This window comes from Panulirus ornatus, chromosome 12 (assembly GCF_036320965.1).
Source record: "Panulirus ornatus isolate Po-2019 chromosome 12, ASM3632096v1, whole genome shotgun sequence".
NCBI classification, from domain to species: domain Eukaryota; kingdom Metazoa; phylum Arthropoda; class Malacostraca; order Decapoda; family Palinuridae; genus Panulirus; species Panulirus ornatus.
Window position 1 is genome coordinate 24,579,702 of NC_092235.1, and position 24,765 is coordinate 24,604,466.

Consider the following 24,765-nt stretch of genomic DNA (forward strand, 5'->3'; position numbering starts at 1 on the left):
GCGAAGCCCAGACCCCACTCGCAACACAAAATGCTGCGTCACAGGTTTCCAGTGACATATATTCCAGGAAACTCATTTAAAATGGTGTTGAGCATAAGTGTGCCAGTAGTCACAGAAGATTGTATCATGAAGACACATCATGTAAGAAATGGACTTGACCATAATACACATAAAATAGTAACCTGACACAATGTTGCCAAAGATTTGGGCTCGACATTCGTACGGTAGTACCAGAAAATGTTCTGAGTGGCTCTAGCAGCCATATTGCCTGGTTCTTAGAAAAGTAAACCTTTTCATCATTTTCTTGTAATCGGTTATATATATATATATATATATATATATATATATATATATATATATATATATATATATATATATATCCCTCTTCCATGATCGCAGTTTCTCACTTTCGCAAGTTAGCTACAGACTAATAAGGGCTGTAACCGTTCACGTCCATTCTTAAGTGTCATATGTAATGCACCGAAACCACAGCTCCCTATCCTCAACCAGGCCCCAGCAGACCTTTCCATGGTTTACCCCGGACGCTTCACACGCCCAGGATCAGTCCATTGACAGCACGTCGGCTCCAGTATACCACATCGTTCTAGTTCACTCTTTCCCGATCGCTCTAAATCTTTCGTGTGTGTGTATATATATATATATATATATATATATATATATATATATATATATATATATATATATATATATATATAAAGCTGAAGACTTGCTTATAAAGGAGTGAGATGGAGTTAAAGTGAACGTTGAATGGAAGTTAGTGGAAAGTTGCAACTTTCACTACTTAGGGAATAATGATTCAGACTCACGAGAGACTGCTGCACCACCCACCACCACCTCATCGTTCACCACATGACGTGGAGGACGCGAGTTGTGTATCTTGAGAAATGGGTGCTACTCTCAGGTAACGTCTATCGAAGAGGTTGAACAAACTGTAGATTCGTACGAAAATATGTAAAGTGTAGCGATCCATTAACGAGGTGATCTTATTCGCTGAATGGACCTAGAATTGTCGGTATGAAGTGGTCGTGTGTTTTAACATTTGCTCCCCAGTCCTACAGAGGGAATTTGCTGTATACCAAACAGGAAAATCCAAACGAGTTTGTTGCTATTTCCGTATACTTCTCAGTGACCCCTCTCCAGTGGTGTATTGGCGGTACAGATATGATCATAGTCAACTGGCGTTGGTTGTAGGTGACCTCGAAGTGTCTTCTTCCTTCCCGTAATTCTCCCGATATGAATAGCATTGTTCCTTCCTCTCTGGGCTGCGTTGGTCCTTCCGCATAGGCAAGGTCGCCCTAGGTGAATGGTTCCTTGTTATGCCAGAGTAGTCGAGCGGCAGACGGGCGTATTATATGAATTTTCATACCGTAACAGATTATGTTCTCACCTTATCCCGGCCGCCACCTCTCCTGGAATCGAAGACGTCGTTGGAGAATTGTTAATTCGCTCTTAGGAAGTTGAGGACCAATTCCACGACCTTGTCCGCTTGTGCGTCCACGCCATGGTTAAGTTTGACCTCGGAGGTCAATTCTCAGCCATTGCTGTATGCGCGCGGTCATGGAACTTTTAAGCGCAGATGGTTATTAAGGACCGCCAAAGCGTTTAACCATCGCCTTCACCAACACATCGCGTCTTAGAGGCGAGCATCGTGGTGGGTGCATAAGGGTGTTTTAAGATGCTACCGGTCGTGTTTTCGCGCGCGAGAGAGTTGTCATGGTAACGAGGCAAGCTTTTCTGTCGTCATGACAACAGGCTCGTCTGCCGGTACACCAGTAGAAGCCTTTGTTAGCCTGGCCGCCTGCCTCGCCATCATCAAGGACTGTTTGCTGCCCCCCTCCCCCCACATTGTTTGCCCACATCCCAGTAGTTTTGTCTTCGCCTGGGTAATTGAATATTGATCCTGCATTAGTCATCAGCCGGCGTCAAGGCCACTGGATTGCGATAGAATATATCGATTTATAGACGAGTTTAATGGATCGTGTAGTCTGCACAGGTATCGAGATCGGGGAACATCTGATTAGGTCTCATCGACTTTGCTCAATAACCGTCCGCGTTGTAAAAAAAAAAAAAAAAAAAAAAAATCATCCTGCACTAATTAAGTCCGTGCCTGGCGGTAATTCTGCCGTCCTGGTAATATTCAGGAAGTGTTATTAAAACTCCGTCCAGGATATGTAATTTTGATGCCATCGAAGCAGAGGCTTGAGCATAATGGACTGGGGTCGTCGTTGGATAGGTATATAAGGTGTACGGGAGGATATGGTGACCGTGATGTTGGCGCACTATGCATTTGATTGTGTTTCCTTAGATATGAGATGACTCGTTCTTTGCCCTTTATAAGCAGTGGCATTGAACTGGAAGAAGATTGAAGACTTTACTCTGGTGAGTTATTGTCTTTTTTAACACCTTAACCTTGCGTTGATCATCGTTTATTTTACCAGACTTGTATTATGAGTGCATAGGTTCACTGTAGACTCGTACACAATGCTGGGAGAGAGGGACTTGCCATGTGATGTTCTTAGAACATGACTGCGTTAGAAACGTGACATGCTCTCCTCACCAATAACCTGCTACTCATCGGAGCGACGAGATGCCCTCCACTAGACCAAGGAGCAAGTGGTTGGACGGCAGCTAAGGTAAGGGGATAACAAGTTTTGGGTTGTTTCATATTGGGAATATGCATATACTTAACTATTGATGCTTTCAAACGTTCGTGGTTTACACCCCTAGAGCGTGACGATACCCCTCTCTAGGTCTGGTCATCTTACCATCGTGCTGAAGGGCTTAAAAATGGTAGCTAAGGTAGTTATAGTCAGTTGCGTGTCCTGCTGGTGATGGTGAGCATTAGACTGGAGGACATTTTGTAAATTCGCGATAATTCAAGAAGCAGTGAGTTCATTTTACGTAGTGCGGAAGCCAGATAACAGAACATTTATTGGCCTAGTACGAGGAAACCTGGTGGAGAATAGTACATCGATAAGCCATGTAACAGAAGACATGATCTATGACGAGGTTATCTGCTGGAGGACAGTCAATAGTATCTTGCATTCAAAACGAGAGGTGTTCCTTCAGAATATTAGTGGCGCTGCGCCATCGTGATATAATTCAAAGCTAGGTTCTCCATATGAAAATTTGCCAACTTTTGTATCTGAGGACACAGAGAGGTAGGGCAATCGCTGGATAGCAACCCCTTGTTGCTTGGGGCGGGCCGTCTGGAAGGTACCTGTCTGTAACTTGATGAATGACACGGCTACGCCTCATCTGGCTCCCACCCACCGACTTTGCTGCTGCCCAGGTAGGTTGCTAAGGCTTGTGCCTAGCCTCTGTAACTCTCGTGTACTAGGGAAAGATGAGGGGTTCACTTGTAAATTTAGATTTGCTAGTTCACTGGTACGGTAGCTTGGAGATGAATATATCAGGGAATCTGCATGAACCTTTGTTGTTTAAAAGATTAAAGTCTTGCGATATATTGTTGAGATGGTGTTGATTGATAAAATAAAAGTTTGAGGTCACAGGTATCAAAGGGTGATCGGAGATTGTGTGAAAGACTTGCATATTGGGTTTGAAAAATGAATGTAAGAGGAGAGATATGTGGGTACATGGTAGAGGGAGATAACGTAAAAGAGGAACATTAAAGCTGTTATAGAATGGGAAACCCTTCAGGTATGGAGAGGTGAACAAGATGGTGGCCAGTAGAGGTGAAACTGCAATGGAGTGGATCTGGAAAGTGTGTTTGTCAGTATGGAAAGGTGGCCCGGTGCCGGATGACTGGACGCTGTAATTGTTCCCCTGTGTAACGCAAGGGGAGTAAAAGTTCAGGTGTAAGAATTATAGGAGACGACTCTCCGTAACGCCATTGGGCAAGTTGGGGTAATGGACAGTGTTTTCCTCGTCTTTGCAAAGGCGTTGGGCAAAATAAACTACGGCGTTTTTACTGAGAGAGAGAGAGAGAGAGAGAGAGGGTAGCGATTCAACACATTTGGGATAAAGACAGGAAGACGGATCAGGTCGTTTTACATAAAGAGTTGAAAACGGAAGTGAACGGTACACTGCTTGATGAAGACGTTGCTATGATGGGGGGTTACCACAGGGACCATTGTGTTAGCATCAGTTGTTATAAGGTCATGACAGCTCGATCACGTGTTGAAAAAACAAAGATGCAAACCCTGATGCAGTCTACAACAAGTGGACTGAAGTGAATGTAATGGAATTCAAGGAAGGTGAATATAACCTTTCATAATCCTCTCTGTATTTCAATTAAAACCCGGCCTTGATGTGGACTTTTGTCCATGACTGGAGCCTGCACGAAAAAAAAAAAAAAAATGAATAGGTGAAAGATTTGAAAAAAGAAAAAAAAGTCATGGAAACGTGAACACATTGGGTTGTGACATCGTTCAAAGATCCAACATGGAAAAAGCGATAGAAAGCGACGCAGACTTTCATAAAGATCAAGGAGTCATTATAAATGAGAAAGTAGGATTCAGAGAGAATGGGTTCATAAGATACCTCTCTCGAGCCAGGGTATGAGTGGTATGATAATGAGAGTTCGTCTTCCACAGAGAGGAAATGAGCGATGAAAATATTAATGGTTTACAGAAAAGAAACACGGAATATAGTTGTGTCGTAATGGTAGCCAACCAAGCAGTCAGAAATAAGGAAATGGAATTATATAGATGCATTCAGCCGGACAAAATCGAGCGGATTGCGCATGATAATGAAATATCGAATATCGTGAGAGCAGGAAAGGCCTCCAACTTGGACAGCCTTGAGAGAGATGACTAGGAAGATTCCTGATACTCTACACGTGGCAGTAAACCGAAGGTATTGAGGACGACAGGCACGACCCAGAAGCCTCCATCACCAAGGAAGAAGCATTGTAAAGTCTGCAAGAATACCGAGCAATATACAGTAAAGATGACAGACAAAACTATACGAGTTAATGGAGGAGGAGGCGTGGCTCGTGGTGTACTACCTCCGGAGACACGAGGCAGCCGTGTTTTCCCCACATAGAAAAAAGAAAACTTGCTATATGGTTGAAGTCAGTTCCGGGAGAACCCACCATTGATTATGGAATAGGCGTGGCAGCTGAGAGAAGCTGTATGCATCGAGCAAGACGTGTGCGGTGAGCGTACGTGCTGAACCTACGTAAAATCTGTTTCTCATACATCCCAATAAGCAATATTTCTCGGGGGTTCCCGGCCAGGGTGAACCCTGGGTCCACACTCATTTTTTCCCCAATGTGTCCGTGTGATGAAGAACTCGACTGCCTTGATCACTGCCTTCAGCGGTACTTGTCAAAATCAATGCGGTGTCGTACACTTTAGATCCGGAGAGCCAAGTGGTCACACAGCTGCTCTTGAAGCTTGCATAGCGGGCATGCGCCGCTTAAGGAGAAAGATGGAAATGAAAGAATTGAACAACGACAAAAAAAAAAGAAAGGAGAAAGGCTTAAAGAAATTAGAAGAGAAAAGAAAGTTTAGATTTCAACTGAAAGTCAGAAACGTGGAACACAGGGCGATCTGATCCATGTTTGGATTGGAAACTTTCTGCTTGTCCCATTATTTTTATTGTACGTATTCCTCCCGTACATTTTCAGACCATGGGGCTTGCTATCTCTTTGTAAAGCTGTTGAAAACTGTGGTAGTAATGTCAAACGCACCTCTTTTGGAATGTAGACTGAAATGTCTTGTATTTTGATACTTGAAATACCTGAAGGCCTAGTTATTTTACATCGGCCCAGATGACTGGGGTGAAAGACATGGTTGATCATATAGAGTTACTGCCTGATAACTATAGAACACTTATGCATTATCCCATGTAACCTTATTTATGTACTTTACTGTAAGAGGAGTCTACACTCGTAGCAGCCCCAGCCCTTGAACTTTCTATAGCCGTCACGAAGTATCTCAAAACAGTACTTAACGTCCTCTCTGTCTCAAGCTTCATGTAGCATGACTCTGCTACCTATTAGATATTATGGCCTGGTCTTTGATGCCAACATAACCTGAAGACTATATGTGTTTGAGACTCGTATAACCTTATATCCATGGCTTTGATTTCAAGTCGTAAAATGCCAACGCAGTGATAAGACTCTATTCTACAGGGAAGACAAGCGGATGACTGTAGAATTATTTATTAGCCGTAAAAGTTGAAAGGTGTGCCCCTGAATTTGGATCATGACATTAGGATTCATCTTCAGTACTCGAACTGCGGGATCTATATACAATCACCTGATTGATGAAGAATTTATGCCCTTGACTGTGTTGGAGCTGGTCTGTATTGCGTCAAAGCCAAGGAACCTAACGTGAATAAGGGCCGCTTGTAAATTGAAAGCAGGATTGTTTACTGCTTTCTTTGCTCTGTGTAGGGAGCGGAAATCGCTAAGGACAGCAGTCCTGAGATTAGTTGTGGTTGTGTAATTTAACCCGAGGTTTGTACGTTGTTCTCAGATCATGGGAACCTCGCGCTGTGTCTGGAAACCGTGTCAGGTTCTGTCATTGTAATGTGCATCACATTCAGGCTGAATCCGTCGTGCTTGTGATTGGGGAAAGCGGAAGATGTGTGAAAGTCCCTCGCACTCAGTTCATCCCAGTCTCTCGCATTTAGAAAGCTTCGTGTTGGGCGGAACACTTGATTGAAGATCTTATGGCTGTCGGTGGCTTAAAGAAAACGTAGAGTACGCATTGAAAGCTGAACTTAAAGAGCATGAACCAACCTTCGGGTTCAGGTCAAAGGCCAGGCCACCATACCCACCGTTGGGCTCCGTGCGGTTAAAAAAAATGTTGTGGCTTTAAATGTCACGTGAGACCTGTGGGCTCGAGACACCGTTAGTTGAAGTATTGACACAGCTTTTGAAGTCGTTGACATGATGCAGAAAGTTAGAGAAATAGGTCAAGACGGTCGTGGCGTCAAGGTAGCGGTAGTGATACTTGGTGGCTAGACGCCGCCTCGCTGTTGTAAGGCGAGATACCGCAGCAGCCTCGTAAAGTTTCCTTGCGTGTGATGACAGAGCTATAATGATGCCGGAACGGGCCAACTAGAGAGACAGACGAGTGCAAGGTGACTTCCTGTTGGTACCCACAGGAAACTCTCTCGGTACCAACTTCCGGCTAGTATGCACAGGAACTTAATTGCGTCTGGGACCTTGTATGTGGGCGAGGCGGCCGGCTGGTCTTACGCCAAGTGGGAGATGAAGTCAGGAAGTGTATTATAAGGTGGCGATGGTGCAGAACGCATGGTGGTAGGCTCCACCACACCACACTGACCGGTAACACTCCTTCTCCATGGAGTGAGGGAGGAAGGGGATATGGAAATACAGATCGAGGAGGGAAGTGGGTAGCGGCGTAAACATGGTGGGGGTAGAGGATGACCATCGGAGATGCAGCAGAGCGCGTCCAGCACGCATCCACCCGCTTCCCTTTTGCTGGTCAGTTTCTCGTTTTCTGTTTGGGGGGAAAAAGGGGTAATTGTGTTCCAGGTAAGAATAAAAAAGATGGTAGTTTGTACTTGATTTTTTTATGCTTATATATATTATATTTCTACATGCAGTGGAATCTAGTTTCGATATGTTGACCCATATAGAAAAGGTCAGATGCTAGGACCAAATATCAGTGTAGTTGGTCACCGTGAGAAATGTCTGAATGCAACATTCAGTAAATCGCTCATTGTCCTGAGAACCTGGATAGGCTTGTGAAAATCCCGCTCCATTCACGTGACGTTCTAGGGTCAGTAGGATTTTTATGGCTAGATTGCTGAACATGCGACGTTAAGTAGAGAGAGTATGGCTTGAGTGGTAAGCATACGACGACATTCAGGTATGGCTCTCAGTAATTCAGCCGGACCTCCTGTCTGGCACGAACGGGTCCCCGAGGTTGGAACACTGAAAGGCCAGTGAGGGGTTTGTGCGGGATGTATCTAGTATTTGTCATGGTAGACTCTTCCTCACAATATCCTCTTCAGGTCACACTGGTTTTCCTCGTACACGGTGCTGTCTACGATAGATAGCAATTGCTCCCATAGCGGGAAGTGCTAGTTTAGGGACAGCTCTTGACAGTATTACCGACGTCTTGGTTTAACTCACTTTTCTCTAATATTTTGTTAGCATGGGTAAAGTTTTAAACGTGTGAATGTAGAGAAAGTTCAAGTAAGGGGTCCTGCCTCGAGAAAGTTCTCAAGGGGCCCAGCCTCGAGAAAGTTCAGGTAAGGGTGTCCTGCCCATTTTAGAACTCTCATATCGTACCTAACACATAGGTAATTACAGAGTGCACCTAACTCGTTAAACCTTTGATTATACCACAGCACGAAGGTAAGGCCAGGCCTTTATAATCAAGGGTCTCACACTTAGTGTCAAGGGGCTGAAAATTAGTCTCGGAATTACATTTAATACCACATGTATTATGATTATAGTTGAGCCTTTGTGTTATTGACTGTATAGGGATATTACAAAAAAATATTTACACAAAGCACGTGCGGATGGAGACCGAAGGAGGGCGGGGATACGTGACCCAAATCCGGTTAAGCCTAACCTGAAGGCCCTCCGTGGAATATATTACGGAATCTATGGGTTGGCAACTCTCAGGACTTGGCTCTTGGAGTAGCGTCACACGAGTGGTGAGGGAAGAACCGCTGGTGTGGTGTAAGATGAGTGTGATCATTATCACCAGTGGTTGGGGCTCAGGGTATGCTGTTCATATAGTGCTTCATGACTCGTGTTTGTGTTGAAGAAGGAGTGATTGCTCGTGATCTTTTTTTCGTGGTGGTGCCTTGCTTTTGCACTTGGTGTGCTTACCAAGGTTGGTGGTAGGATTGGTGTGGCAAGGAAGAGGGAGGATGTGTTGAAATTATGTGCGAGTGAGAGGAAACTTGTGTGTGAGATGTAAGATGAAGTCATAGTGTAATGCAAGTCTGAGTTGAGAAGATTTCGTTCTATACACGTTATTTAGGACTGTGGCCGTTAGTGGGAGACGGACGTAAAACTTGCCTCATCTTTTTTTAATGTCTCGACGCGAGAAATGGTAGCATTAGAGATGCATAATTTCCGTAGAGAATTGAAATTGGAAATCGATAGAGCAAAGACTTTTTTGATTGTTTTCATATACCAGCATTTGTGTGTGTGAGAGAGGTTGGAGATGCGAGTGGACTGAAGTTAGGGAAAAACTCGGAAACAGCAGAATAACCTCCTTAGAATTGTGGACGCGAGTGTATATATATGTATGTTAGTAAGATAATAGGCTGTATATATGCTTGATCAGATCCATGCAAGTGGGAATGGAATTCAAAGAGGTGGTGTTTGCAGCGCATCATACCAGGCAGGCCAGACCGTAATTGTTTTTGGATATTCGTCATGGACAATATATGTTCAGCCATCTATGTCTTGCCCATATGGCTAAGTCTCTACAGATCTCCAGTGATGAACTAAGGCCCAGGCTTGTTATAGACCGCTACCCATGAAAAAAGACTCCCTGAAGAAGGGGGAGTTTGTAAGTTACCTCACCAGGTGTTGCTGTTGCACTATTAATACCTTGTATGGCTTCTGTGTACACACATTCTCTCTCTCTCTCTCTCTCTCTCTCTCTCTCTCTCTCTCTCTCTCTCTCTCTCTCTCTCTCTCTCTCTCTCTCTCCACGCGCGCGCGCGCGCTCGTACATCATTACTGTCTCTCTATATCTGCCTACCGTTGGGACGACCTTGACCGTGAGGGGGAGGGAGGCACAAGAAGGGATAAAGATCAATAGGTACACGTCACCAGGAGGGTGTGGAGCTGGGGTCGTTTGAAAAGGTCGGGGGGTTAGGTGGAGGAAGGCCCCGTCGCCTCTCTTAGGCCTAACCTCCACGCCGCGTTCTAGCCCCTCGCCACGTGTGTCTTACTTCACGTGTGAAACTTTACCAACCTGACACGGCGATGTCATTATATATATATATATATATATATATATATATATATATATATATATATATATATATATATATATATATATATATATATATAACATATGCCTTTTATATTAGGGCCTCTGGTTCCCAGCTTGTATATATAGAAGTGTGCACACACGATGTATTATCTGGCTTATGCAGAGACTTAAGTTGTGATCTGGTTTTCTCAGTCATTCCCTTTCCATGGCGGGCTGATTTTAAGCTGTGAGCCCCTTCAGCCGCTTAATTTGACTCGGCTCTCTTAATTCCCGTTACCATGGTTGTTGCTCCTGAGCATCTTAATTAGTTCTCTGTTCTCATTTTAGTCCAGTGACCGAACTGTAGAAGCATATTATATAGTTTGGGGCCTTATGCATGATTGTGAATAACTAATCTGATCATTCTTAACCCGTGTGCTTGAATGCGATTCAAATTTTATCTAGCAAGTAATTTGTCTGCGATTCACTTATGGTGGGACTCTGGCCACGGGTTAGGTACGATATCGACTCGTGTGTGTGTGTGTGTGTGTGTGTGTGTGATTACAGAACGAATTATATACCTACTTTTCCCCCTTTTTTTTTTAACCTTGTGTTTATCATGTCTGTACTTTTATATTTGTGTCGGTACTCATGTCGTGGTCATCTGGTAGAACAGTCTACAGCTTCATTATTGAGATCACGGAATTTAAGCATGGACAGACCCACCAGAGCGTAAATGCGTAATTTGAAAGATCTCGATAGGTGACGTACCGACTCGGAAAGAACGGACTGCGTCGATGGTATGCTGGATCCTGTGAGCTACATAAAAAAAAGGGTGAAAAACCAGTTACGATATTTTTAGGAATCTCTCCCGCTCTCTCCCTTTACGACCGTTAAGCCTTAAGCTAATCTAAAGATTCACAAAATAATTTTCGGTGCTTCAAATCACATAGGTTGTCTGTTAATACATCAGGGCGTCGATACGGAAAGAATAGGATAATGTTAGGAAGACAGTGGTGGGATAGAGATGTGTCAGTGTGTGTGTGTGTGCGAACATGGCCTTAAAAATAGCATCAGCTTCCGCAATCTGAGGATAGTTAACTCGCTGCAGGCTATTCTTTATACCTGGTGTGTTGTTTATATATATAAAAAAAAAGCACCCGAGCGATCCAGTTCTCGTATAGCAATGTAGCCACGCCAGGTACAGCCGCCAGAAGCCTGACCTAACAGTGCACCCGCTTCATCATGATCCCAGAGTGACCCAAGAGATTAAGACAAGCTGCCGTCGTGCAGGACACAAGCCTGTGGGAGATCGTTGTGTGTGTAAAGTTGTGTAACGCCTTTGTGAGGGGTGTTTATCAAGATGTGAGGGGGTTGCGTATTGCACAAGGTCAAAGTGAAGAGCTTGGTGTTTAAGGTCAGGTAAAGAAGCAATGCTGAAGGTCACATGAAGGTCGATGTGCAAAGTCAGATGACGAATTGATGATACAGTCAGGGGTTACACGGAAGGTAGGTTGTGGGTTTTTAGCGAAACGGTTGAGGTTTTTTGGTTTATTTATGACGCCTCGTAGCCCAGGACTGTAATATGTTTTGTCTTAATTTTATGGCCACTGGGGTCTGACAGACTCGTGCCACCTCTCTCAGGATTATTGTGGTTTGAACAGATAATTAGCGGCTGTTAGCGGCACAAATGAATTACACGTAGTGTTGTGGAGGATAGAAGCCCCTGCTTCTTCCCCCAGCCTTGGTGGTGCAGGAAGCTATAGCTGCCACTCTTGTCCGTCTGGGTGTGTGGCATGTAAAGCACTGGGAAGTGTGTGTGTGTGTGTGTGGTCATGAGGTGGTGGCTGACGGTGGCCTGCCGTTATGGTTTACATAACACCGCAGGTGCATGCTGATTATGTCACCTCTGCTCGGACAGGTCGTATGGCGCGGTAGGTAGGGAAGATTATGCAGCCGGGAGCATCATGACAGACATACTGTCCCGGGGATAAGTGGCGGCCCCAGTACTGCCGGACTGGTTCAGGGGGAGGTGTGTTACCCTCAAGGTCGAAGCTAAAGGAAGCGCTGTTGCACAACGCGGCCCCATCGCGGGTGTTTTTACGTTGATACACCGAAGGAGGAAGATTGTGAAAGTTGACCAGGGCGCCGGCGTCTGTGTTGGTCATTGTGTGTATGGCGCTGCCGGTGGCCTAAGCGCTCTAATGGGTAATGGCGATTGCAGCTGCAGTGGGATTGGTGGTGTGTAGTTGTGATGATGGTGATCGGGTTGTAATGGGCCTCCTCAGACGTAATATTTTGGTGGTGTGTTTGTACCTTAACAGGGGCTGTGCACTAATGAGTGATTATAACTTTAGATGCATCTTCGTCAGGATGTTGTCTTCCATGTGATTTTGGGGCGTTGGACTGGGGCAGACTTTGATATTGACTAGTCACATTCTTAGTTAATGATTATAAAAATGATAATCATAATGATGAAGTCATCAGCATCCATTGTATTCAGTATCATTTTGATGGGAGCTTGTTCCATCAGTGTTTTTAGATCAACTACGAAGTTTGTTGATGCTGTCAGGATCTGTACTACTTTCTCTACAGGAAGTGCTAGATATATCCGCTGACGTCCTCACCTGTGAACCTGTTTTATAAGCGCACTTGATGGTGGTCTTTACTGTGTGGCGACTGGACCTCTGACACGTTCGCACAAGCGACGTTGTGTGCTCTGGCTAGGCAGAGGTTGCATGTATATGCTAGTGTAATTCGTAAGATTGTATAGCTAGGGAGGTTAGTGACTGACTGCAGTGTAACATTGCTTTGGCTGAAAGAACAGCTGGACATCTCATTCTATATTTCTCACCTCCCTGATGAGTGGACGTAGGAGAACATGCAGTAATGGCCGGCTGCCTTGTGTTAAACTCTTTAATGTATGAGTTGCTTGGAGAAAAGAGTTGAATTGAGGGAGATGGTTTGTTAAATATCGCGCGTAAGTTTGCTTCCATGAATACGACATACCTCCTCATCGCATCTGTGATGCTGTGGTTCAGGTCACTTCTGCATAACGATGTCGTCAGTGTAATAGTTAACAAAGTGTCTGCGGAAGCAAACCTTTACGATAGTGAGTAGCATGTCAGATGAGGAGTGAGAGGGCCGTGCGGCCAGAAGTGGCTCCTGCGCATCAGTAAACTTTAATGGAGCCGATGCCAGTAGTTATGGATACAGAGACCTGTGGGGCGGATCCCAGCACATCACGGGGAATTTCCTGAGGCATGTGCACTCGTACTGGTCTCTCGCGAGGAGTGAGAGCGGGCGGGATGCAACAGATGATACTCCGGAGCAGAAATCCAGCGGCTACGGGTGGTACTGTGCCCTGGGTTATGTATCGCTAGTGGTATAGACTACAGTGAGTTGGGTGCAGAAACAACCGGAGCAACGACCCCAGCTGTGAAATGGCCCTGAGGGAAGGTGGACTCTTAGCTAACTCCGATAAGATACGCGGGTTTATTCTCCTAGTTAGTAGCCTCATGCGACACACGAGTGGAAGGGAAGATATATCGTTCACTGCTGGTGCGAAGTAGGTCTCCTTAACCTGGACTGTGACGACATCGTATAGGAACGGAGATTGTATCGGTGTGATGAGCTGGCTTGTGGGAAGGGATGTGCTCAGAGAAGTACAGGAGGAACCAGGGCTGCCAGACGTCACGAGGGAACACTGACTGTGCAGGTTTGTCAGGTGTTTTTATATAATCCCACTCGCAACACCCGTCACGACTCGTTCCTCATCACCAACCGTTTTCTGACCACACATCTACGGAGAGCACTCGTAGGATGGTGTCTTTATTGACACCGGATGTCTTCAGCAGATAAGCACAGGACAAACTATCAGTGATGCCATCAGTGAAGTATGTGGTCACCACGTATCCTGGTTACGTTCAACTCAATTTAATGGTCCCGTTATTCAGTTTGTAAACGGTCCGGAAGTTAGGAATTTGAAGATAAGAAAAATAATAAGAAAACAAATTGTCAGCCGTAAAGTTTGTAGTTACTAGTGGGAATTATTGGAGGTTGGAGAAGTTGCTGCTTTCGACAAGCGTGAGAAAGTGAGGTGTAGGAAGTCTTATTACAGGTAGAGAGCTGCAGCATCAAACAGTTGGGTAGAGCAGGCCCCAATCGAGGAAGCATGGTTACTGATCATGGTCCGGGTTTGAAGACAGCCATCGAAACAAGTTTAACATTTAATTTTAGTTTGCGTTTTGCAGTTATCGCCAGAGGTTGAACTGAGCTTTATGTGTAAAGATTTGAATAGTATAAGGTACGTTATTGAGTGTTACGATAGTTGCGTAAACCATACAGGGTGATTTATTAAGAGGCACGTTAGTTATGTAACCCGTATAAGGTAGCATGTTAAAGGTGCGTAGGTATATAAATTCTTATAGGTAATTTGTTAAGTTTAGGGAGGCGTATAAGGTGATTGTTAGGTATGAGAGTTTTATAAATATAATTCTGTAAAGGTACTTTGGTTATATATATCCTGTAACTTATTAGGTTCAGTAATTACATAAGCCCGAGGAAGTGAGTATTTGGTTATTTATTTGGAGCCAGTGCAATAAAAAAAATCGCTGAGTGAACAATGTTAAGCTTGATTTCTTGGTTTAATGTGGATGAAATAGATTGGTATGGTGGGTGATACAGTAGCTTGCAGCGGGTGGGAAGGCGACTCCCACCAAGATCAATACCTTACCAACCCATTTCCTTTCCCCTCACGACCTTAACGCCACCTCGTACCTATCCTTGGTGCCTTTTCGGTCTTTAAGTCGACCATTGGGGGTTGATAATGGTTATTATTAAGCTTTTTTTTTCTTCTTCTTCTTAGGGAAGGAATTTACATATGAACTATTCGCCCATGTACCCTGACTTCCCTACGCCGAGAGGAGCCGACTTCAACATCTCCCTTTTCAGCTGATATTAAAGGCTGCTTTGTCGCGTCATCAGATTTTCAAGATATAAAGAAAGGAATGGAGTAGAGGCACTTCTGTCAGCAGACTGGTGGTCCTGGGTACCAAAGTATCTAATTGAATTTTAGTTTTATAATTACTACTCTTAACAGCCTCCCCAATAGTTAGTAGACATTACTTTTCTTTTTTTCCAGGTGACATCCATGGACAGTATTACGACTTGTTGCGACTATTTGAATATGGAGGGTTCCCGCCCGAGTCCAACTACCTATTCTTGGGTGACTACGTCGATCGTGGTAAACAGTCGCTCGAGACCATATGTTTACTACTGGCCTACAAAATCAAGTACCCAGAGAATTTCTTCCTCCTCCGAGGCAACCACGAGTGCGCCTCAATCAACAGAATCTATGGCTTCTACGACGAGTGTAAGTGATATCCAGTGACAGAATGGGGGAGGGTGTCATCAAAGCATTCTCTCTCTCTCTCTCTCTCTCTCTCTCTCTCTCTCTCTCTCTCTCTCTCTCTCTCTCTCTCTCTCTCTCTCTCTCTCTCTGTGCAAATTATGATTATTTTGTCTCACTTTCTTTGTACAGATGCACACAATCTGATGCCTCATCTTAGATTTTTTTTTTGTGTGTGAATTTTAGTGATTGTATGATGTAATGATCACAAAAGATTTGACATTTAGTTAAGGACCAGTAAGGCTTTCATGTAATTCTAATTTTTCTTGTAGTTCATGTGATTCCTGGTTTATAAATCTTATATAAGCAGCAATCTACTCTAGGTTTTGTGAAATTTGCACTTAACTGCATTCTCACTTTTTTTTAGGCAAGCGACGGTACAACATCAAATTGTGGAAGACTTTCACAGACTGTTTTAACTGCCTACCAGTGGCAGCCATTGTTGATGAGAAGATCTTCTGTTGTCACGGTGGGTTGAGCCCAGATTTGCAGAGCATGGAACAAATTCGACGTATTATGAGGCCCACTGATGTTCCTGACCAGGGTCTGCTCTGTGACCTTTTGTGGTCTGACCCAGACAAGGTAACAAATTGCTTGATAAAGCTGATTATATAATTTGTTTTTGCCTGTCTGCTGTGGGTTTAAATGGAATTGTGTGTTTCTTACTAATGGAAGAACAGAAAGATGATAATGGGTCACAACAACCTCTGATGATTTTATAAACATTAAAGACCTAGCCATTTTGATACTGGAAATTTTGTACCACTTGCTATGTATGCTCGCATATATTGAACATTGAACCCAATGTATTTTTGGAAAAGCAGAATTTTTCAGAAGACATATATTTTCTTACTGATTCTGGGTAATCCTTGACAATATGAAAATTCTTTTTCCCTTCTATTTTAGCAAAGCAAACTTTTCAGTGTATTGCTTTCATTTTCAGATGTCCACCACATAAGTCTTAACTACGGTACTTTTCTGTAAGCTACTTAGTCATTTTCTTAAAGACTACATAAATCTCAAACATTGTGCTTGTCATCTGTCAGTTGTATTGGCAGTTTACCATTAGCAGTAAATGTAGAAGTAAGAAGTTGTATCAGCTGTTTTTCTGCAGCTGGAGAATTTTGAAAAGATATCCTGCTATATCCTAAACTTTGGATAAAATGCTGTGAATTACATTGATTTATCCATTTCTTCGATAACACTTGTTTCACCAGCATAAAAGAAGTATATTACTATAATGAGCTTTGAAGGTTACACGTCTTAAGATATTTTAAGTATAATTTAATCATTGTTTAAGCTGTTAATTCATTAAGACGTTTGTATACAATGCTAAGATTGAATGGCAGAAAGGGGTTTCAAAATCTATATTTCTAAAGTAATGCTCATTATATGGAATTTCAGAGTTTGAAAAGATCAGTTTGTAATATGTAATAATGCTGCTCATGTTGAACTTTACTTTATGAACTTTGCAAGTGGTTATACTTAAGTCATAGGAATTCTGCTCAAAGGAAATTATTTTCATATTTGTACTGTACTGTTATCAGATAACAAAAACAATTATGTTGTATACAGGACACTGAATTTGATTGCTGCACGTCATCAGATTATCAAAATTTATTTATTTTTTTTTCCTTTTTTATAACAACATACAAAGGCTGATTGAGAGTCAGCGTCTATTTAGGTCTGATCTTTACACCCGTCTTGCGTTTAGACTGTATTGATATTATATAATTGCTTGTATTATGAAGCATAAACAAAATTCTTTTCTTGTTTGTATATCCATCTGTTTGTAGCACCATTTTTTTATGTGTAACATTTCATACCTGTGTGGAGAGTAATTATCAGACATGTTGTAAGTTATGAAGTAAATCAGTATCAGGTAGTACTGTGCAATCTCAAAAGTACTGTACATTTCTTCCCTCTGTGGGGAGTAATTATGAAACAAATTAAGGGTAAGGAGGTAAACTGATGTCATGTGCCACCACATTATGTCAGAGTAATGGGGCCCTCAACCTCAGTCGTGGAGGCTAATAAAGGGAAGGGTTGCCCATACCCTCTGGGGTAGACTTGATATGATAAGATACATTATTTTTTGATATTTCACACATTTGTAAAGGAAGATGGTTTATCAAACTTTGTTCTTTTTTATTCAGTTTATCTTATTTTCAATCCAATTTTTCTATGCAAGGTGGATCAGGAGCATCAGTGTATCTTCTGTGGGATTTGATTGTAGATCAAAAGTCACTTGCTTGAAACTCGTCAACTGGTAAAGGAGTAGGGATACTTAAGTCCTTGGTGTAGTTATATGACTCCTCTGTCCTGTTTCTCAGTTATAGTTGAGTGATAGATACACTTTATATATCAAATTATGGGTGTGTTTTGGATTTAAATGATTTAGGAATATGATTCATGCACAGATAGATACTTCAGTATGAATAACCTCTTTTCATTTGTCTTATGGTTGAAGCATTTCAGTTAAAGAAAATGTGTTAACTCCTTATTCCTTTGTTTGATCAACAGGACACCATGGGTTGGGGTGAAAATGATCGAGGTGTGTCATTCACATTTGGAGCAGAAGTGGTTGCGAAATTCCTTCACAAACATGACTTTGACCTCATATGTCGAGCACATCAGGTATATTTACATAGGGTTTGCTTTTGTTAAGATGAATTAGAAAAATAAGTCTGCATACATTTTGCATATTAGACATTTAGTAATTCAGTCTTTTATATATTCTTTAAAGCTCATGAATATATATCTTAGAGTATTAAATGGTATATTTCCAATATGTGTATTTTAATGATTTTATATTTTACAGGTTGTTGAAGATGGTTATGAATTCTTTGCAAAACGGCAGTTAGTGACTCTGTTCTCAGCTCCAAACTATTGTGGAGAGTTTGACAATGCTGGAGCAATGATGTCAGTGGACGAGACACTTATGTGTTCCTTCCAGATACTTAAGGTGAGCAGTCAGTATTTACAGTATTGCAAGATAGCATAGACTGGAATGAGTTACAGTACAATGAAACTGTTATTGACCATAGTAAAAAAATTTGACATCATCCTTTTCCAATTCTTGCTCATGCTGGGAGAAAAACCAGGCATTAAAGTTTCTTGATTTTCAAAACCTTGTGCAAAAGCTGTTTAAGAAAAACTCACATGCTTTCATTTTTGAACTACTAAAGGTCAAACAGTACTTGTAAGATATTTTGATATATTTAGACAGCTTGAAAAAGAAGATATTGGCATATAAGATTGTAGTGTAATTATGGTATTATTAACATCCATTAACAAGTGGAAGCAGAGATTATGTTCAGATAGGTAGATTGTATATTAAACTTTACAGTTGTTAAGTATTAAGTAAAAATCTTTACATTTATTTTTTCCTCCCAGCCCGCAGACAAAAAGAAGTTCCCTTATGGAGGATTGAATACAGGACGACCTGTGACGCCGCCAAGAGGAGCTGCCAATCAGAAAAACAAGAAGAAATAGGAATTAAGGTGTTCATATGACCATCATGGGGCTGGCAGTTTCGTAAATGGTCAGCTCTCGCTCATCCTTTCAATATCATTCTTTGTTGAGGAGAATATTATTTCGATTTACAATTTAGAATGCCTTTTAATAACCAATTGAGTTGCTGTATGTATGGAATAAGGTTTCCCTGGATTAGCGAGGGTGCCATCCTTTGCCTCAAAGGACAAAATTTAGAAAAGAACAGCAGTACAGTTTAGTTGCTGAAATATTCAAGGTATATTATATTTATATTGCTATAATAGCCCAAATGTGTGTCACAGGTGGAAGTGGCTCAAATTTTATTTTTTTCATTGGGGGTCACCGGCAGACTATAAAATCTTGATAGGTTTTATCATCTATACTGGTCCTGTAATCTTGATATTTTATTATTTCATTAATTGAGAAAAAGTTGACATTTCGACTTTCAACTGTGATTATAAAGTATTGGCTATTATGACTTTTCCCCCAGAGAGTGATTTGCATTAATATATTTCAGTGTGTAAATAGCCATGGTATTTAATCGCATATTAGCATTTACCATTGTTCTTGTATAAACTTGTAGGGCCCAAAGATGACTCGAGTGAAAGCAGCCTCAGGATAGTTAGTGGCTGCTCCTTAGGTTCATGTACAAATGTCCAGTTGCCGTAGTAGCAGGAGCATGAGCATCTGGCTTTTGCTGTCGCTTGTATTGTTGGGAACAACCCGAGACCACTGCCGGTGGTATGTCAGAACCTAACCCCATGGATTATCATACATCTGGCAGGTGCAGGTGTTGTGGGTTACTCATTGCAGGAGGTTAGGGCATCTCATGGAAGTTTGTGGTACATGTAATGGTCAGTATTGGGGATATACAGTCCAGATAAGGTAGAGTACTCGCGTAAAAAAGATGGTCACTTACAAATGATACCATGGTAGTAAACAGTATAATTAACATACACAAACTTCCCAAACCATACATGCCCTTGCTTTCCAGGTGATGACAGTGCACATGACACGAAGGATGCCAGCTGACCTACCACTGCATGCAGTCTGTCGGATCCTTGTTACTCCCAAATGCTCTGGTGAACCATGAGAGTTAAGGTGGAAAGTCAGGTTTCCTTCACATCCATTCTTTTCTCTCAGATATATTTTTTTTTTCATCAAATTTGATTAGTTAGAACTAGCATTTGTGATCAGATTGGCAGTTTTCAGCTTTGTATCACTTGTAAAGTTGTATGTATGATAAAGAACATAAAATGGTATTAGTACCCAAAGCTGAGAATTGGCGAGTGTTCTGCTAAAACTACGTCAGCTGTTACTTTACTTTTTGAAATTTTCTAGATTAATATTATTCATTTTTGTTTTGTAATTATTCCTTCTACAAACTATCCTTTACTTGTAAAGTTTATACATTTAGTGTTGTGTTACCGTTGGCATTCATCTCGGTACTTCATTGTGTGCTGGGGACAGTAGCACTCATCTCTGCACTTAGCTACTTTTCAGAGGTTATAATTTCCATTACTGTAATTATTTGCAATAAAGGTTATCATCTTAGATGGTCAACTCTGGTTTTACAACTTGGTCAATAAGCTCTTTACCACAATTGTTAGATTGTGAACCGTGATTTTTAAAAGATAGGAGAGCTTGGCCACATAATTTGTAAGTTATAATGAAAATCACTAGATCCTATAACCAAATATGGTCTAAAAACCATAGGAAAATAAAAAATGAAAAATATTTTTTGTGTGTATTTTCCTTTATTTTAGGGTGTGTGCCCAAGTGAAGAGTTCTTCCTTGTAAGGTTGTGTAGGAAGCAGAGAGAGAGATTTGGAGTCTGGAGATCCCAAACCTGATCAATTGTTGAATCATCCTATGTATTCACAGACCTGCGTCTGTAAAGCATTGTGGGTTAAGTGATGTGATACATAAGGTGTTAAGATCTTTCATTAGCTATTTAGATGGGAAAACATTTTACATGTATTTATCTGTCTATTTACTATTTTGTATTATATTTATTTATTTATTGTACTTGATTTCCCATGTTAGCAAGGTAGCACCAGGAAATGGACAAAGAAAGACCTGTCTACTCTCATACACATATACGTACATACACACACACACACACACGCATTCCCTGAGTGTTGTAAAAGGCGACTAGGGGGGATCCTCTCCAGTTTTTACTTTTCTAAAAGAAGGGGCCAAGTTTCCTTGCGCTACCTTGCTAACATGGGAGACAGCGACAAAGTATAATAGATATAAATATATATGTTTATGCTCATGAATTTGTGTGTGTGTGTGTATGTGAACAGATATGCCTTTTATCATCTATTTCCTGGTGCTAATGCGGGAAATGGCGATCAAGTAAAAAAAAAAAACTATCTCTACTCCCCCTCTGGTAGGTGGCCACGGCAGAAGAGTCTATATAATTGGTGAACACCAGTGCTGCTTCTTATCCTTTAGTGCCTGACCCTTAAGAGGCCAGTGGCAGAGGAAAAATCTGTTGCTGTTTCTAGAGGTTCATACCTAATGTTCTTACTACTTTTTACCTGATGCTCTTGCTTAATGTTCCAACCAACTATTTCTTTTCAATACCCCCACCTAATATTCTTGCAATATAGGTAAAAAAAAAAGAGAAGTAAAGGTTTTGAAGCATATTTTTAATGGAACAGAATTGTGATGTAAGTTATTACAGCTTGAAATTGGTTATGCAAGAGATGTTAACAAGGTAGCTTATTTTTTCTTTTTTTTTTCTTTTCATACTATTCGCCATTTCCCGCATTAGCGAGGTAGCGTTAAGAACAGAGGACTGGGCCTTTGAGGGAATATCCTCACCTGGCCCCCTTCTCTGTTCCTTTTGGAAAATTGAAAAAAAAAAGAGGGGAGGATTTCCAGCCACCCGCTCCCTCCCCTTTTAGTTGCCTTCTACGACACGCAGGGAATACGTGGGAAGTATTCTTTCTCCCCTATCCCCAGGGATAAAAGAAACTTACAAGAAGGTCTAATTCTCCATACCTTTCTTCTTTTTGGAAGAATTATAAGAGACAAGCCATTAGAAATTTGCTGCCGAACTTGATAAGAAAACCCAGCCATGAAATAATGATCAGCATCATACTCCAAAGAAGCAAATGTCATTATTCACGCAGTACCCCAAGTGCCGAAGTTTGAAGCCAATGTGCTCTACAAATTACTGTTAATATAATGAGCAACAAACTAGTATTACTATACCTATGATACCTGTGCCCTCCAGGAACTCCCTCAAGGGGGCAGCCACGGCAAAAGAGACTCCGTAACTGGTGAACTAGTTTTACAACAATAAATAATTTCTTTCTAACTAAAAAGTGTTATGAGTGAAGTTTTTTGGTCTCGATTCTACAAACCCTATTCATTTAACTTATTCATATAACTCATGAATTTCATGAGACCACATTTCTTTATGTATGAACCAGATGCATACAGTGTGGTTGGTAGTAAAACTATCAAAGATGTATACAAAGGTAATTAATATATATAACTACTACAACCAATCAAACTGAAAGGATAAACCTCTACATCAAAGCTTATAAGTATGGAAATTTTAGTTTGAAACTGATGGTTGCAGGTATTTAATAGTGTTATATTTAGATGATATGCTTTGTAGTAAAAGGAAGACCAAGTTTAGTAATGCCAGGGAGGAACTTTACAGGGAATGTACACTGAATATTTTTAGTCCTAGTAAAAGTGTTTGTGGGGAAATAAGCATTGATGGAAAAGGCACAATATAGATAGAGTGTACATCGGGTTTTATGAATAGGGCAAAGTGTGGAGGATGCAGGACCTGGACCAGTGGCTCTTTTTTGCATATGTAGGATAATATTGATCTCAGGATGATCAAAGAGTAGACATATAAATGAAAAATCTCATGTTAGAAGGGAAAGTGATTTTGTTTTATTGGATTGTGGATGAATGTAAAGTGAAGAACAGAGTATCATGGTGAGCTGTATGGGTTAATTTGATGTTACCGAGAGTGAATGCAAGTGAGAGCAAAGGGTTTTTGGTCTGTGGGCTGCTCAAATATGACATTACTCAAAAAAGAGAAGTTAAAAATGTGCTCAAATATGACATTACTCAAAAAAGAAGTTAAAAATGCAAGAAAAGTTGTCTGTGTCTTCAAAGCTTTGGTGAGCAGAAAGGAGGTTGACATGATTATCTCCCACCACATCATATGCTTTGTTTCAGTCCATCTCCTCTCCATATCATGCACATGTAAGTGATGCTTTTCCATATACTTATTGTTCCTTACACATTCCCCAGCTTCATTGATTCTTACGTTTTTGCCATTTCACACTAAGCTCTCATGGTATCTATTGTCGTCTCTTTTTCCGAGCTTGCTAGTGTTCACTAACCTTTTTCTATCCATGTCATTTCCATTCTTCCTGTGTTGCTACAAACCTTCACCCTTGCCTATATCAAGCAGTGGTAAGACATTCCATCAGCTCCCTCTCAGCACATTCACATTCCTTTGCAATATTGTCAGTTTGTACATAATCCAGTAATACCCTCTTTTAATAGTCACTACATATGATTGAAGTATTTTCCTGTCTAAATGAGGTATTTCCAATCAAGAGTTCTTTTATCAGCATTCATCTCCAAGAGCTGTTCACCATTTTCATTCACAACATGGGGCACCCCATGCTCCTTTTTTAACCTCAACTGCCACATTACCTACTCTCATATTGATATCACCAATCACTAATAACTGATCCCTCGCATTAGAATTGCTGACACTCGGCTCCTCCCAAAATACTTAACGCTCTCCCTCATTCCTCACTTGACAGGTAGACAAGTGTTAATGATCACCCACCTCACTTCACATTCCTTTTCAATCCCATCAGACTGGGGCTCATCTTCTTGATCTTTCACATTCACACATCTTCCATTTCAGGTAAGTGCTACCTATTCCTTAGCTCAACCTCACGCTTACCCTTGACTTTGCCCACAAGAATTTACCAAACCTTTCTTCTCCCCTTTTATCCTTGTTCCAGTCAGAGTTAGAACTTGAAGGTTGTACTTAAAACGTACTGCCTACCTCTACCCTCTTACCTTAGTTATATCCACATGCATTCAGATAACCCAGCTTTAGCCTTCGAGGAGGAGGAACCTTCCTCTCTTGGTTCCCGTTCCAACTTTCAGAAATTAAAATACAAGGATGGGAAGGTGTCCAGACCTGCTGCCACCCCATCGAATTGCCTTCGATACACAGGAAATATGGGAGAAGTAACGAATGTTGGCATTTTAACACTAAAATGTAAGGAAGTGGTATGCATTTATGGACTGCATTGACGAAGGTTATGACACCACAGGAAAGGGTTTAAGGAATATGTTTAAGCAATCTCAAATACATTTGATTAAACATGTGCACCCTTTTCGAAGTAAATGTTGAAGAAACGAAGTTTTAAAAAATTGTACGCCAAGAAAATTTGTTCTGGTATAAGCTTAAGACTGACAAACCGAGTCGGTGCTTTACCTAATCTTGAGATTGAGGACTCCATTCAATACAGGTAGGTGCCTGAAGTGCAGCAATGACATTTTTTAGTCTCGTATATGCTAGCCATCACCTGGGACTTTATTTTGTTCTTCAGTTAAGAGAAGAAAGATGTCTTCTTGACTATATAGAAAGCTGAATGTATATAAAATGAGGCAATCGTGACTAAAAGATAATAAACTGGTTTTATCAGCTTTTTGACAATGTTTTAGGGTAGATAATTCTGAGAAGCTGTGACAATGTCAGCGCAATTCTTATTTTAGCGAAGGTACAAATCTCGTAGCACGAAAATCCCAACTCTGTTATCTAGGCATGGAAACTTTTGTCACCAAGAACAGTCTTCCCTATCATAAACATCAATGTTAATGGGCATTTAGTGCAATGAATGGAATTAGTGATGCATTGTTTTAATAACCGAATTATATATATAT

The 24,765-nt window shown here is 41.4% G+C and overlaps 1 protein-coding gene across 3 annotated transcripts in view; it reads left to right on the forward strand.

The window, feature by feature from the left end:
• Positions 1–20,550, forward strand: part of LOC139751880 (serine/threonine-protein phosphatase PP1-gamma catalytic subunit B) — a 55,632-nt gene extending 35,082 nt beyond the window's left edge. Inside the window, exons 3-8 of one of the 3 annotated variants that reach the window (XM_071667534.1) lie at positions 15,052–15,282; positions 15,686–15,900; positions 17,842–17,955; positions 18,140–18,283; positions 18,715–18,862; positions 19,808–20,550. In XM_071667534.1, the coding sequence (XP_071523635.1) occupies positions 15,052–15,282; positions 15,686–15,900; positions 17,842–17,955; positions 18,140–18,283; positions 18,715–18,813 (803 nt within the window). In that variant the 3' untranslated portion in view covers positions 18,814–18,862; positions 19,808–20,550. Of the gene's footprint in view, positions 1–15,051; positions 15,283–15,685; positions 15,901–17,841; positions 17,956–18,139; positions 18,284–18,714 lie in introns of all 3 variants that reach the window. The other 2 variants (XM_071667535.1, XM_071667533.1) reach the window with 2 other exon arrangements.
• The last annotated feature ends 4,215 nt before the right edge of the window (positions 20,551–24,765 follow it).